Genomic DNA, 14,084 nt, shown 5'->3' with positions numbered 1-14,084 from the left:
CTCCAAAAAACAACAGCTTAAGACTGCCAGATAAGAGCTGATAAATTTGAAGACTAAGGCACAGTCATTTCAAATCTCAGTATGAGAAGACAATGTATGCATTCGAGTCACGTCCCGCCTAATGCTTCATTATGGCGAGACACAGTATAAGAACCTTAATATCTTAGTAACTTTTTTGAGTCCAGAGATAAGTTAATACGTTAAGAATGCTGGAGATAGTGCACCTCTAGCTGGTAGTGAGGAAGACATTATGTGCGTCTTGTCACAGACATAGTATAAAAATAGTGGCACAAAAAGCAATCCACCTGAAACGAGTATAAAAATTTACTAATTTAAGCCGCTTAAGATACATTATGCCGTGACAAAGTATTCCTCGCTAGAAAACAAAATTATATGGATAGACCATACCAAGAAGGGCATAAAAAACGAATAGACTATCAATAACCGGAGCTCAAGCTCGGACCGTGGAAGAAAATCACCCATATTCTTTATTAAAGAAACCAGTCTTAAATGATTTAGGGAACTCACGAAAAAACCTAAATCAGAATGGATGGGTATTAGAAACTGCTTACATTTACAAAATAAGGAATTTCTGTGCAGTAATGTAAAAAAAATTATCTGGCTCAACTTTTTAAAAGCAGGAGATTCAGTCCTCTTCTTACTTTTACGGATTATATAATTATGGTCAAAGATTTGATAAATATCTGAAATATTGCTCTAGCAGTTCTCCAAATGCATATCTTAACGAGCTGTTAGTTGTAAATTAATCTGCGACGTCTCAAACAGGCTACAAGAGAATTGTAAGGCATTGTTTAGTGTGGAATATTGCCGGTTCACTTTATAGTTTTCCGTGAATGTCTCCATTTATGTCTCAGACATTTATGAGCTATTGTAAGTTTTGTCTCCTTGTTAAGACTTCTTTAGAAACTGAGTTCCTGATTGTCGTTTACACACTGAGTACACATGAAACTTAGAGCTTTCCAACACTTAACTACGTGTCTAATCAACTTTACGTGAACATACAACACTGATAACCTGTTACGTGTATGACAGGCTTTGCGTCGAAGCAGATTCATGGAACTTAGTTGGAAAGGTAAGGCTGCAACTATAAGATCGTTATTGTAGCTGTTATCGTAGTTGTGTACTTTCAAGTACGTACAATGTTTGTGACAAATTTCTCTGAAAAGATGTAGGATCTAAGTAGATGGATTACTTCCTACTTACACAAGGCGATATCGCTAGTCCTGATAGCGAAGAGGCCACAATTTCTCCTTCATTAGGTCAAGTGCCTGCAAAAACATCCATATTGGTGACTTATTTCCTTACATTGCGCTACCTTAGTGACGCATCCAGCTGGGATTGTGGTCACCCGAGAACAAGCTACGTCTTACATGCCACTGCTAACTGAATGGTATCGGCTAACACAACAAGACGACAAGACGACGACACTTTACCCTATATTTAGAAGGCCAGAAACCATTCGATAGAGCGAATTCCTAAAACCGATTAGTGAATAATTTTTCAAGCAAAATTGGCAGGCCAGGTCAACGAATTACAAATGGATAACTCGCATCGAAAGATGGACTCCAGCTTTAAAAGAGTGCATATCATCCTTAGCGAAAATATTAAGTCCCTTTGCGACTATTCTCGCAGCCAGTCAAGGACAAATCGGTCGTGGTCTCAAATTTAGAAAAGTATGTCTCAGGAGAAAACCACTATATTTGCAAAATCAACAGACAACAAAACGCTGAAACGATTAAAAAGCGTCAAATCGACGCTATTAACTGTAGGAAAGACCGACTTTCAATTAAGATCAATAAAGTTGTCGTAATAAAAGCTGAATCCCAGCAAGAGTGTGAAATGACGCAGGAAGAAGCCACTAAAATACCACGTATTATGTGAAACAAGGAACCCCTTGGTGGGAGGTAACAAGTTCTACCTTTAGTAAGACTCATCTGAAAGTATATATACTAAGATGGCTCACCGGTCACTTTACCTTCTTCTTTTTCTGTGCGAATGCACAAACAGCGCCCGAACTCTTACGGGAATCGGCAACGCGCCGCGAGTAATGAGTATAATGGGCGGGGGCACTACAAATATAGTGCGGGACAATACGTTGAGAATGTGGGTTTCGCGGGAGGCGTGCCAGATATAAATCCCTGCAGTCGCACTACACTTTGTGTCCTCGGTGGCTCAGATGGATAGAGCGTCTACCATGTAAGCAGGAGATCCCAGGTTCGAGTCCCGGTCGGGGCACACATTTTCGTCTGCCCCCGTTGAAGTATGTCAACGCCTGTAAGCAGCTAAGGGTGTTCATTTCATTGTAATTTCATCTGAAAGTGTTGTGTTAACAATTATGATAGGAAAAATATTAGTTGCTAATGACTCACCATGTGCATCTGGAGGGCGACAGAAAATGAGAGTCGGGAGGTGCAGAGATCAACTTTCCATGGGATGTGTGTATTACACATCACAAAATGGACATGTTCGACATTGATAAGATCAAAACAAAAAACTTGCACCATGAACACCGAATGAAAAATGGCGCGCTACAGGGATCACAAAGTTTCGCAGCATTAAGATCGAAGGCGAGGTACTTGCGAGTTACAAACCGTACAGGACGTTCAGCTAGGTACCCAATCTTAGAGAAGGTATAGAGAATCACATTGGTGTAATGAGGTGATGAGAACTGATGGGTGTGATGGCACGCAGCCGAATGCCAAACAGTCGGTCGTGGAGCTTACGGTGAAACTGGCCATCCTTTAAGGCGTAGCTGAAGAAAGTGCGATAATTTTTTATGGGCACCTAAAAAATAAATATCCAGAGGTTTGTAGTGCCACACCCTTTTCAGGAGGGATAGTTTGCTATAAAGAATTATGATTTTTATACGAAGACCAGGAATCAGGTAAAATATGTGGGATACCGTTAATCTGGCTCCACAGCCACGTTGTGGGCGCGGCTCGTTACGCGAGAGAAAACAGTGGGCGAGCCTAGTATGACCGATGCAAAGACCACATAAGACACTGGACTCCTTCCGAGTGCATCAGAAGGAAGAGCACCAAACTGCAGTAGTCTACTTGATTGTGCGAAGATTATTACTGACAGCAGGTGTCATTCCACTTTTGAGCAAAGAGAGATCTGATGTGTATCCGCATATCTGCAGCTGGAATTGTAAAAGAAAATGGGGGTGGCGTATCTGGCTCTCTATCCAAACCATCAGACAGTTCATTCCGTGGGATGACGCCTTGTTTTGGTGAGATGGAGTGTGCGAACGTCCATGTGACTTGCAAGGTTTCCTAGCAGCAATGGACGTCAGTTAGTATGATGAGCTGGAACACTGAACTGTGGGGAACTGTGCTGGAGTTGCGGCTCGTTACACACACATCAAATAAAGTTTTGCATCACCCCGGTTCCCAGAACGCCTGAAGATAGACGTTGACTGTGGATATTGCATCACAGACACAGTCCCTTTGACTGTTCAGAGATGTCACTAAACCCGTCCAAAGATGTAAACAACCATGCATGAGCAGCGCCTATTAGACGGAGGGGGTCCGACAGGCGATCAATTCCAGTCATTCCACCAGGAAGGAGGTACCTGGCTCGTGTTGTCTGTACTTCAACCATGCCTAGACGGTCAGTACCGTGGTTCGATTGCGTCCGCATTGTTACTTTGTGCCAGGAAGGGCTCTCAACAAGGGAAGTGTCCAGGCGTCTCGAGATGAACCAAAGCGATGTTGTTCGGACATGGAGGAGATACAGAGAGATAAGGACTGTCATTGACATGCCTCGCTCAGGTCGCCCAAGGGCAACTACTGCAGCGGATGACCGCTACCTACGGATTATGTCTCGGAGGAACCCTGACAGCAACGTCACCATGTTAAATAACGCTTTTCGTGCAGCAAGAGGACGTCGTGTTACGACTCAAACTGTGCGCAACAGGCTGCATGATGCGTAACTTCACTACCGACGTCCATGGCGAGGTGCATCTTTGCAAACCACGACACCACGCAATACAAATGGGCCCAACAACATAATGGACCGCTCAGGATTGGCATCAAATTCTCTTCACCGATGAGTGTCGCATATGCCTTCAACCACACAATCGCTGGAAACGTTTTGGCAGGCAACCCGGTCAGTCTGAACGCCTTAGACACAGTGTCCAGTGAGTGCAGCAAGGTGGAGGTTCCCTGCTGTTTGGGGTGGCATTATGGGGGGCCGACGTACGCCGCTGGTGGTCATGGAAGGTGCGTTAATGGCTATACAATACATTAATACCATCCTCCGACCGATAGTGCAACCATATCGGCAGCATACTGGCGAGGCATTAGTCTTCATGGACGACAATTCGCGCCCCATCGTGCACATCTTGTGAATGACTTTCTGCAGCATAACGACATCGCTCGACTAGAGTGGCCAGCATGTTCTCCAGACATGAACCCCGTCGAACATGCCTGGGATGGATTGGAAAGGGCTGTTTATGGATGACGTAACCCGCCAACCACTCTGAGGGATCTACGCCGAATGGCCGTTGAGGAATGGGACAATATGGACCAACAATGCCTTGACGAACTTGTGGTTAGCATACAGGCATGCATCAATGCAAGAGGACGTGATACTGGGTATTAGAGGTACCGGTGTGTACAGCAATCTGGATCACCACCTCTGAAGGTCTGGTTGTATGGTGGTACAGCATGCAATGTGTGGTTTTCATGAGCAATAAAAAGAGCGGAAACTATGTTTATGTTGATCTCTATTCCAATTTTCTGTACAGGTTCCGGAACTCTCGGTGCCGAGGTGATGTAAATCTTTTATTGATGTGTGTAAATGTTACACACCGTTGAATTTTGAATTTGTGTTCTGAACATTCCATGGTTCTATTTGACAGTATTAATCTCACCTTACGGCCTATTGAGGTGATCAAGGACACATTTCTTTGCTAAGTTTTAAAATTCAGGAGTAAGCTGTATTGGTAGAATGGACATATTAAATTTGCATAAATGCATTAATGAATTATAAGACTGTTCTGGTTCCCTGTGTTGTTATCCACTGGGCACATTGGAGCCGATAATAATTGCACGTATGGAAGTGTACGTCATTTCAGTTAACTAATTTCACTTCTCTGTTTGCTGTAGAAGCCTGATTATATTCTGTGCATTGGTTCCCCTGCTAGCACAGTATTGTTTTTAATTACAAGCGGCCTAGAGCGGGTTTGAAGACTCCTGTCCAGGCGATGGAACGGTGAATTTTCTGGCTGCAGTTCTGTAATCGTGATACCCGAATTCCGCGGAATTGAAAATTTTTAGGAAACTTTTATTCCTACTTTGTATTCCTTTAATATTATTCGAACTATTTGTCAGTGATCATAAGTTTTCATTAATGCCAGTGTATAATTCTTAGATTGCTATTTGTGTGTTTTCTGAACTCTAATGTAAGGTGTTACTTAAAAGATGATTGATGTTTATCTCGCAAGGTGGTCTGTGGACGTTTGTTAACGGTAAGAGTTTTGGATCAACGGCTTCACTTTTTGGCAGTAAGTTCATGTTACGGACAGATGTCACATGAAACTCGTTTAGTGTTAAGATGTATTTGGTTTGATGTACAAGTAGTTAAATGAAATTTTATTAAGAAAAGAGGTAAAGATAGTTTTCTTTGATTATTTTATCGCCTTTTACATTACTGTTAATATTACTGGGATTTGGTCCTGTGTTTACTTTAAATAAATGTTGTTATTGAGCTGAAGTTTTACTAATGTTGTCGTAAGTACCAAGGAATGGCAGCTTTATTGTAATAAAGGCTATTTTAATAAATCTAATATCTCGAGAGAAGGTTCAGCAGCATTCACCAAAAAACCCTGTTTCCTGACCAACCTGATAAAGTTACCTAAAGGTTTTAAAGGAGTGTTCGTTTCGATGTATTCCTGAGGCTGGTTCTTCTTACGTCTCTTGTCTCAATGAATATGGTAAATGTTGAAGATTTTTTGGAACGCTTGGTTCCAAAACTGAAATTCCACACTACAATTTCTGAGATACGTTTATCAAATAAAAGGAAGGTCATCTCTCCATTAACAACATAATAGCACGCAAAAACTCCACGAGCATTGATGACCCTTGCGTTTCGGTGTAGCATGAAATATACAAGATTCTGGGTTCAAGAGAAATCACTGTCATACGCTCCTGTAATTCGTCCATACCTTGACAGATTAAGGACTACAACAACGTAGGTTGTGGTACATTTCACATATTACGGATAGATGCGAATGCAAAGTCAGTGTTTTGACCTAGGACAACAATGGACGAAGATTTGAATCGTTCTTTCTTCCTTTTATTTTTTAAATTTATATGTCATGTTTCGTAGGAGCAAACCGATGAGCAAGTCTCCATGGTCATGGAACGAGTTAGCGCATGAAATTATAACATTAGGGTAGTAATAGATAAAATGAAACGTATATGAATCCTATGCAGACGACAAGCCCATAAGTTTAAATAAACGTAATCAACAATGTAACAGAGGAGTTAATTTATTAATTTTTCCTGGACTTCCTCGACAGAACATAAGGAGTGAGCTATGAGGATACTCTCCAGTTTAGACTTGAAAGTGTGTGGCTTTGCTAAGATTTTTGAGTTCTTGTGGCAATTTATTGAAAAAGGATGCAGCAGAATATTGCACGTCTTTCTGCAAAAAAGTCGATGTGGTTTGTCCAACTGCAAATTGCATTTCTGACGAGTATTAACTATGAAAAAGCTGATAACTCTTGTGAATCACCTAATGCAAAAATATGTGTTGAGAGTCGTATGTCAGAACTGCCAGACTACTGAACAGGAGTCGACAAGAGCTATGCGAACTTATACCATATATTGTTCGAACCGTCAGTTTCTTAGCCAAAAATACCCATCTTGAATCAAGAGTTACTCAAAAAAATAATACTGTACGTCATACTCGAATGAAAATAAGCGAAGTAGACTACTTTTCGTGTCGTACTAGCATTTATTTCAGATACTGTTCTATAAGTAAGTAACCAGCATTTAGTTTTTGAACAATATCCTGAATATGGACTTTCTGCGACAGCTTACTGTATATCTGAATGCCTGGGAATTTTAACTTTTCAGTCTCACTAATCATACGCCCATTCTGTATAATTAAAATGTCAGGTTTTGTACACTTGTGTGTTAGAAATTTTAAAACCTGAGTCTTATTGTGATTTAGCATCAATTTATTTTCTACAGACAATGAACTTATGTCTTGAACTACATTATTTCATATGGTGTCAATATTGCACATAATATCATTCACTATCAAGCTGGTGTCATCAGCAAAGGGAAATAATGTATAATCACAGGTAACATTAGAATGCATATCATTTATATAAATAAGAAACAGTAGCGACCCCAGCACCGACCCCTGGGGAACCACCATTTAACTGTGCCCCAGTGGGACTACACGTCGTAGGCATTCTCAGTACTACGGAGAATGACTTTCTGTTGTCTGTTCTTAAAGTAAGAGATGAACTAATTGTGAGCTACTCCCCTTTTTCCGTAATGGTCCAACTTCGGCACTAATATTTTGTGGCCAACACAATCAAACGCCTTAGTTAAATCAAAGAATACACGTAGCGTTTGCATCCTTTTCTTGGGTCCAGAGTCTCGCAAAGAAAAGAGAATATAGCATTTTCAGTTGTTAAACCATCCAAAAAACTAAACTGTACATTTGACAGAAAATTACGTGAAGCGATATGACCAATCACCCTTGTATATAAAGGCTTTTCAGTAACTTTAAGAAACACCGATGGCATAAAAATAGGTCTAAAAGTGTCTACATTATCCATTTGTCCTATTTCATAAATTGCTTCACTACTGAATCTGATTGTTATCAGTGAAGAACGACAGCCTATAAGCAGCACATGATTACTACTTACCACAGTGTCGTAACCCATGACATCAGTTCAGCTACAGAAAACTCTCAAAATAATGAAGAAAATTGAGAACCGGAAGGCTCTGAGCTTTGAAGGAAGCAAACTGGGACTCACGTATTGCCGAAATAGCCTGTTCCAGTTTAGACCAGTTAGCTACAAACGTCAACCTCATGTCACATGCTCTTGCTGAGCTGTTTGAGTGGACGCAGGCATGTCATATACTGAAGGGGCGGTAAAGGTCCAGTCCCGAGGCTCTCTGTCATAGGGAATTGTCAGCTGCGTGTCAATGTCCTTTACGCACGGAGAAATTACTAGCGCTCCCAGGGAGAGACGAGAGAATAGAAGGCTTAAAACGTACCAGTATGTTAAATATGTGCAGACTGTTTCAAAACGAATGCACAAGTTTAAGCCGTTGTAGCATTTATTTCGTTCAACTTACAAGAGCAACTCAGTTTTTCTTGTAGGCGTCCAATGTGAGCACCATTCGAGTCGATAGGCAACGTCTTCCCAAACTTCGATCAGTGCGTCTGGCGTAACAACGTTCTTTTTAAAGTCGGGTAGATCATCTGGCAGCGGAAGCACATACACATGATATTTTATGAACCCCCAAAGGAAAGAATCGTATGGCTAACATTGTGTGTGCACTTGGAGGTCATGCAAAACAAGCTCAGTCATCTGGCAGCCTGTGGCCAACCCAGTGGTCGGATACAATGTCAAACCAGACGTGTACTGAGTTATACCAGCGACGCGGCGCACCGTCTTGCTGACAGATGAAAGTTCTATGGTTCAGCTGGTCCAGTCACAATAGTGTGGCCACCGCCTATGTTCTACGTCAACATGCAATAACCACTCACTGATGCCAGGTGGAAGCACTGACAGTAAAACGTGTCGGCGGGGGGGAGGGGGGGGAGGGATCGTCCCGGAAAACAGCACAGGCGTTGTCGCAACGCGGAAACGGAGCGATTTTCTAACTTCCAAAACGGCATAATCATTGGTTTTTGGACGAAGGGTGGAACCATTTGCCGAAGTGTTCCGTGTATTGCAAAATGGCGCTATCCAAACCCGGCGCCAAGGCAACCGGACCAAGGAGCTACTGACAGCGTCCCCTCAACGACCGTTCAATTGACGTTGCGGCGTATGGACCTTTGCGTCAGGTTCGAATCCTGCCTCGGGCATGGATGTGTGTGATGTCCTTAGGTTAGTTAAGTTTATGTAGTTCTAATTTCTAGGGGACTGATGACCTCAGAAGTTAAGTCCCATAGTGCTCAGAGCCTTTGAAGCTTTGCGGCAGGCGCCTGGTTCATGGGCCCATGCTGATTGCTATTCATCGGCGACGAAGGCTGGATTTTTGCACGCCAGTTTCTCAACTGGGCGTCCAGTGAATGGCGAAAGGCGACATTTTCAGATGAATCAAGTTTCATGCTCCATCGGACAGGTGGCTTTTGGCGAGTACAGTGCGAAACGTCTGAAAGCGAACACACTGTGTGCGTTAAGGTCTGTGAAATGTTTTCGTGGCATTCCATGGGTGGTATCATTCTGGAAGGCACAATGGATCAACACAAGCGAGCATCTATCCTTGGGGACCATGTCAACACCTGCATGCAGTTTGTTCTTCCTCGGCACGATGGCATCTACCAGCAAGACAATGCAACGTGTCACGGAGCTCACGGTGTTTGTGCGTGGTTCAACGAGCACCAGGATGACTCTCCTGGTCATCAAACTCCCCGGATTAAAACCCAGTCGAGATTCCGTGGGACCACCTCGGCCGGGCTGTTTGTGCCATCGATCCTCAACCGGGAAACCTACATCTACATCTACATTTATACTCCGCAGGCCACCCAACGGTGTGTGGGGGAGGGCACTTTACGTGCCACTGTCATTACCTCCCTTTCCCGTTCCACTCGCGTATGGTTCGCGGGAAGAACGACTGCCGGAAAGCCTCCGTGCGCGCTCGAATCTCTCTAATTTTACATTCGTGATCTCCTCGGGAGGTATAAGTAGGAGGAAGCAATATATTCAATACCTCATCCAGAAACGCATCCTCTCGAAACCTGGACAGCAAGCTACACCGCGATTCAGAGCGCCTCTCTTGAAGAGTCTGCCACTTGAGTTTGCTAAACATCTCCGTAACGCTATCACGCTTACCAAATAACCCTGTGACGAAACGCGCCGCTCTTCTTTGGATATTCTCTATCTCCTCTGTCAACCCGACCTGGTACGGATCCCACACTGATGAGCAATACTCAAGAATAGGCCGAACGAGTGTTTTGTAAGCCACCTCCTTTGTTGATGGACTACATTTTCTAAGCGTAGTTGGTAACTGCACAGGAGACGGAATGGCTCCATATTCGTGTCGATACCTTCCAGAACCTCACTGACTCCCTTCCTGCAAGTCTTGCAGTAGTCCTCTCTGCAAAAGGTGTTTATTCAGACTTTTGACTGGTGATCACGTCAATGCGACTGGACAGTGTACAAAGTACTTTATTAATATTTCTGTAGCTGACATTGAGCAAGCAGTAAAGGAAACAAAAGAAAAATTCGGAGTAGGTATTAAAATCCATGGAGAAGAAATAAAAACTTTGAGGTTCGCCGATGACATTGTAATTCTGTCAAAGACAGCAAAGGACGCGGAAGGGCAGTTGAATGGAATGGATAGCGTCTTGGAAGGAGGATATAAGATGAACATCAACAAAAGTAAAACGAGGATAATGGAATGTAGTCGAATTAAGTCGGGTGATGCTGAGGGAATTAGATTAGGAAATGAGACACTTAAAGTAGTAAAGGAGTTTTGCTATTTGGGGAGCAAAATAACTGATGATGGTCGAAGTAGAGAGGATATAAAATGCAGACTGGCAATCGCAAGGAAACGTTTCTGAAGAAGAGAAATTTGTTACCATCGAGTATAGATTTAAGTGTCAGGAAGTCATTTCTGAAAGTATTTGTATGGATTGTAGTGAAACATGGACGATAAATAGCTTGGACAAGAAGAGAATAGAAGCTTTCGAAATGTGGTGCTACAGAAGAATGCTGAAGATTAGATGGGTAGATCACATAACTAATGAGGAAGTATTGAATAGGATTGGGGAGAAAAGAAGTTTGTGGCACAGCTTGACCAGAAGAAGGGATCGGTTGGTAGAACATGTTCTGAGGCATCAAGGGATCACCAATTTAGTATTGGAGGGCAGCGTGGAGGATAAAAATCGTAGAGGGAGACCAAGAGATGAATACACTAAGCAGATTCAGAAGGATGTAGGTTGCAGTAGTTACTGGGAGATGAAGAAGCTTGCACAGGATAGAGTGGCATGGAGAGCTGCATAAAACCAGTCTCAGGACTGAAGACCACAACAACAACAACTGACATTCCTAATTCTTACCACTGTACTGACTGAAAATCTCACATTAATGTTCATTAGTTTAATTGCTTGAGCTGTTCATAACCACACTCAAGGGCATTGTTTATCGTAAGTAAATTCTCTCCCTAAGATGGGAAGAATAATAAATCCATTAAAACACGAAGAGCTGGATAAAGCGCATGTACTCTAAGGACATTACATTTAATAGCTATCTAATGTGGGGTTTACAAATTGTTCGCTACAGGTCCTAGTGCTTAATGATTTCAGCTCGTGGAACAATTTCATAGTGGACTATTCTCGCCACAGCGGAGAGACCTTTTTTGTCTTATTTGGTTGCGATGATTAAGCAGAAAGCTCAACAGTTCTTCCCCGTACGCTCGCCGAAGCAAAGTGGCTTTAGGTTTGCACACTGTCTTGTCACACTTGCATCTGAAAAATCGCTGACCGCATTAAGCAGCGTCTACGCAAGCAAGTATTCTGAGCTGACTCACGCTTCCTCAACGCAGATGTACGATCAACATATTTACAGTGGGGTAATCTGTCACTACCAGTGATATCAATTTTTATTACTTTTGGATCTTCCTTCGTAAAAACTTATTTTTGTATTTTTCTGCTGATGGAATTCTGTATGTAATACATATGAGCTACTTACGTGATGGGATGATCAACGACACGTGCTAAGTACGGGTCGTATTCTGGTGGAATGGCAGTCGCCTTGCGTGACGATGCATCTCCCCCTTTGAAGACCCCGTCATCAGTTTCACATCCTGGTTTAGTGGTTTGCTTCCCTTCTGTGTTGCCACTGAAACACATACCGGTCACATTGGGGGATGCTGCGCGGCATTTAGCAGGTGTTTATTAAGCTCCGAATCAGCGATAGATATGACGAACAAGAGTGAAAAAATTAGACAAGAAGGAAGCAATTATGATAGTGATCAGATTTTCTTCAGAAATGGCAGCTACCACTGACTTATATACTCTAAAAGGCCTGCATTTTATGTATTTTCTCCTATGGTAGTTAATGGAAAAAGGAGTGGCTTTTGATGTTTAATTCATCACACGCTGCTAAGAAAATTTATTACTGTTATTGGTTCCTCATACCACCCAACTTCTCAGGCTTCCACGGCGCAGTGCGCAAGATGTTTCATTTTCGCAGCCCTTTTAAAACATATTTCGCTTGCGCAGTTGGTAGCGTCTTCCCTGTGAAAGGCAGTGATCTAGCTTCGAGACCTCGTAGGCGACGCAAGCTTCTCCTATCAAAAATTTTCAATTAACTGTGAATTTAAACGCCTCGTTAATGATGATGTCACTAGTAATACGCTCATGGCAGATAAAAGTTTTGAACACTAATCTAAATGATTCAAACCCTCTTTTAGAATGTTGTATTTAAAATAATATGCAGCGTTATAGATCAGCATGAGAGCTTTCTGAATTATACTAAAACATACGAGTAAGTACTTACTTTGTATTTATGTATTATTCTTGAAGAATCTAATTTGCCAAGGTCGCTAGCAATTCTTTTTATTATTATGGACCGTTTCGACAGATCTACGTCACCACCGGATCTCGTTACATTATTAGATGTACATCTTTGTTACAGCAGAAAGTCACACAGTGATGTGGTGTCAGATTGTAATAAAAGGTTGCAGGGAACATCACCGCGTTACAAATAAAATAACACACGGTTAAAACAACATGCTGTGCTGATGCCCCATTACACACTAATCGCTTCAAGCGAACATCAAATGACATAGTGGGTGTCGGCAGTTAAACTCGAAATCAGCTATAAATAGTGGTGCGAGACCAGCAATAGTTCAGTCTCGTTGCAGTCCAGGTGTTACGTGGCAGTTTGCGTCCAATCTTTCACGCAACTTATTCTTATAATGTAATATGCGGCTGCCAACAGGCAGTATAGTCAGTTCTTAAACATTGTTAGAAAACTGCAGACAGTATTCACTTCTTCCACTGATTGCACTGCTAACTGCTTCCTTTCCTTCTTGGCTCTTAATATGGCGAGGGAGAACTGTTATATCTGCAGCTTTCTTAAGCTTAGAAGGACTGGAATGCTGTAAAGTTGTTTGTTACTGAAAGCCATCCCCAAGCAGGTATAGAACAGAGAAATGGCAGTCTTCTCTGGCCTCACAGCAGGAGCATAGGGGAGCCCAGACTTCATTCCATAAAAACAGTTCTCTGTAAGATGGTAAGAGCGATAGTTTTGGCTACATAAGATTTGAAGGCCAGGTGAAAACACAGAGCTTTAGACCGCGGGGTCAGCCGTTACACAGCATTTCTGCACAGGACTGTTTGTCCAAATTCTTATAAGTGATGCTGTGACTGACTCACAGTAATAATTTTGGTAGGATGGGTAATTTCTCATGCCTGCCTACATGCTGGTCTTTTGGTTGGCTGTGTCTAGAAATCTGTCGTGTCGTGGGAGATATTTTCTGTCTTCTTTTCCATGCTGTACCTTTATTGGTTAACCATGACAAAATCCGCAAGAGCAGGAGACTGTTAGACTTGTTTTTAAAATTATTGTTGGTCAGAGCTCACAAAAACTACTGAAATAGGCCGGTGTGATTCTGTGGCAGAATCAGCTAAAGTCCAGGAAGCACTTGCTTCAGACACCACACTGACGACGCACTGCAGCGTAGGCAGCTGTGAAAGATATTCGCAGAGAGCGAGAGAGAGAGAGAGAGACAGAGAGAGAGAGAGAGAGAGAGAGAGAGAGAGATAGAGAGAGAGCGCTCGCACTGTTCAAGAGTGGGCAGCATGTGCAGTCGATGCAGCTGCTGAGGAGAGAGAGAGCGATGTGAAACTAGTTA

The 14,084-nt window shown here is 42.6% G+C and overlaps 1 protein-coding gene across 1 annotated transcript in view; it reads right to left on the bottom strand.

Moving 5' to 3' along the window:
* LOC124613505 (proton-coupled amino acid transporter-like protein CG1139) overlaps positions 1-12,075 on the bottom strand; it is a 79,705-nt gene extending 67,630 nt beyond the window's left edge. Inside the window, exon 1 of the mRNA XM_047142214.1 lies at positions 11,915-12,075. Within this exon, the coding sequence (XP_046998170.1) occupies positions 11,915-12,075 (161 nt within the window). The remainder of the gene's footprint in view (positions 1-11,914) is intronic.
* Positions 12,076-14,084: the final 2,009 nt, after the last annotated feature.

This window comes from Schistocerca americana, chromosome 4, assembly GCF_021461395.2.
Source record: "Schistocerca americana isolate TAMUIC-IGC-003095 chromosome 4, iqSchAmer2.1, whole genome shotgun sequence".
Lineage (NCBI taxonomy): Eukaryota > Metazoa > Arthropoda > Insecta > Orthoptera > Acrididae > Schistocerca > Schistocerca americana.
The sequence above is the reverse complement of the archived record's forward strand: the minus strand, read 5'-3'. Positions and strand labels throughout refer to the sequence as shown.